This window comes from Acanthisitta chloris, unplaced genomic scaffold, assembly GCF_000695815.1.
Source record: "Acanthisitta chloris isolate BGI_N310 unplaced genomic scaffold, ASM69581v1 scaffold24651, whole genome shotgun sequence".
Classification (NCBI taxonomy): domain Eukaryota; kingdom Metazoa; phylum Chordata; class Aves; order Passeriformes; family Acanthisittidae; genus Acanthisitta; species Acanthisitta chloris.
Genome location: NW_008656853.1, coordinates 15,433 through 17,834, shown reverse-complemented (window position 1 = coordinate 17,834; position 2,402 = coordinate 15,433). Strand labels below are relative to the sequence as shown.

The following is a 2,402-nucleotide window of genomic DNA, read 5'->3' as shown; positions in this document are numbered from 1 at the left end:
GTTGGGGCGACATGGACGGGGTGGCGCGGTGAGCGGGGACGTTGTGTGCGGGAGCTGTGCCGGGCGCGGGGCTCGGTCCTGCCGCCGGAGCACTGGGGGGTTAGACCGTCAGCCCATCCCGCCCCATCTCCGGGTTCTTCCCTCCCTATCCCAGCCTGACATCTTTTTCCTCCAGGAGCTACGAGGCTCAGATAAGGAACTACCGAGGGCCTGACCCGCTGGAGCCGTGGGACAGGTGAGCCTAGCCCTGGTGTTGCCCTCAGCCCTGGCTCAGGGGGTGGCTCGGCCCTGACTCTCTGGAGTGTGTTTCAGGTATGCTCAGTGGGCGGAGGGATGTCTCCCCCTCCCAGAAAAACAAACCCGCTGGCCGGTGCTCCTGGAGGAGCTTGTGAAGATGTTCTTGAACGACAAGAGGTACCACCAAGATCCAAGATTCATGAAGTACTGTGTTAAGCTGGTAGGTGTAGGTGTCATTTTTGGGAGTTAAGCTAACCTGAAATCTTATGGCAGCAGTTCTGGTGCTGCAAAGAGCTGTGAGAGGAGCAGGAGGCCTCAGGAAAGGGGCATGGAATTCAAGCTTCTCTGAGGATTTCTGAGTCTTGCTGAAGGACTGTGTGTTTTTGAAAACTACGTCATTAGGCTGAGAGGTTTCTTAGCTGCTTTCATCCTTAGAAAATAATTCTTTCCTATGATGTTAACTAAGAAATTGCTATTGTGTGTCTTTGTCTGCAACTTCCTTGGATGTTTTTTTTAAATGCTTATGGTTTATGCATCTTGTCTTGTGCAGGCAGAGTTCATCTCTTCCCCTTGCCAATATTTTGAGTACCTGCACGGACAGGGAGTTGGAGTCAAGGCCTCAGACTTCTATGTTGCTTGGGCTCAGCAGCTTGTGAGTGAAGGCAATGTGCAGCATGCAGGAGCTGTGCTCCAGAAAGGGCTTCACAACCAGGCACAGCCCCAGGAGAACCTGCAGCAGCTCTACTGGTAACTCTGGGGCCTCTTTTACTCACTGAGCTGTCCACAAAGCTTGTGCTTAATTGTCTTCACTTGTGTGTACATGCCCTGTGCTATAGCAGAGGCAGAGTGATGGTTGTTTTTTTTGGAGGGAGGTTGAGGCTTAATATCTCATTGCTGTCCAATATTTGTTGGGGGGAAATTGTCCTAGAGTGTCTTTGGTGAAGTAGGACCTAGAAAGCAAACCCCTTAGCTGAGTCTTGGAGTTTAGCATTTAGCTGTTGGAAGCTAAATGTAAAATGTAACATTAACACGTAAAACAAGCACCCAGTTTCCATTTCCTGCTGCCTGTTGGAGGCTTTTCCCCTTGTGCACCCATAAAGGGAACAAGAAATGTCTTTATAGAGTAAAAGTGATGTTTTTCAGTGTTACTTTTCACGGCATGACTGCCCAAGGAAATCCAAGGTTTCTGGGAGGTGCGGAGGGATGAGGGACAGGTGACTTCATGATAATAACTGACGTTTCTTGTGATTAGCTATCTGCAGAGCTGTGATCCTCGGAATCCTCCTCTGCAAGGTGAGGCTGAAGATACCTGTCTGAGCTGTAGCTCCACTAGATGAATCTCTTACCACAATCAGTGAGGTTTGTCACTGAAGAAAACAAGTTCCCTGTAGAAACCCCTTCATTTTCCCCCTATTTTCCTGACCTTACTTAAAATTCTGAAGGAGATTGTATTCAAAACAAGTTATTAATTTTCCAATGCATCAAGTTAATAAAAATTCATAAATGAGCAAATTATTTCTCTTCATTAATGAATTGTTGTTATTATATTATTTGTCCCAGGTACTGCTGCTGTAAAACCACTTCAGACTTCCCATGCTGCAAATCAAATGTCTCCTCAAAAAGATGTTTCAAATCTTAATATCTGCAAAAATCAGGTAAATTATTAATAATTTGGATGTTGTGGGAAAAATGTTTCACATAAAGTTTAGATCAATGAGCTTGACTGGATAAGGATTAAATGCAGTGACTATAGTCAGTGCTGATTGGCAGTCCTCAGAGGAGTAATGTTACCAATGGATTCTGTGCCAGAATGCTTCTTGGGTTTTAATTTTTAATTTTTATTTCTCCTGTCCTGCTTTAGGGTCCTGATTCTGCTGGTTCTCAGTCCTGTCCTGCTGGAAAAGAAGTGTAAGTGTTTGGAGTGTTTTTTCGAAGTCACACTGAGGGGAAAATTTACTCGCTCTGGGGATAAATCCATTAAACCTGAACTTTTTCTCTTTTTTCCTCACAGGAAGTATGTCACATACATCTCCAAATCCGAGGTTGTTCCCAAGCCATCTGCTGCTACTGGCTGTGAGCAGGTTGCAATGTATGACAAGAACCTGCTCCTGTGTGAGGGCTCTGAGCTCTCCTTCGAGGAGCTGAGAGCCAAGAGGTACTTCAAG

The 2,402-nt window shown here is 46.1% G+C and overlaps 1 protein-coding gene across 1 annotated transcript in view; it reads left to right on the top strand.

Annotated features, from left to right (window-relative positions):
• The first annotated feature begins 11 nt into the window (after positions 1-11).
• BUB1 (BUB1 mitotic checkpoint serine/threonine kinase) overlaps positions 12-2,402 on the top strand; it is a 12,185-nt gene continuing 9,794 nt past the window's right edge. The window contains 8 exon segments of the mRNA XM_009084503.1: positions 12-28; positions 176-235; positions 313-457; positions 788-984; positions 1,490-1,530; positions 1,798-1,892; positions 2,099-2,151; positions 2,249-2,402. The exon segment at positions 2,249-2,402 is cut by the window's right edge and continues 25 nt beyond it. Coding sequence (XP_009082751.1) covers positions 12-28; positions 176-235; positions 313-457; positions 788-984; positions 1,490-1,530; positions 1,798-1,892; positions 2,099-2,151; positions 2,249-2,402 — 762 coding nt within the window.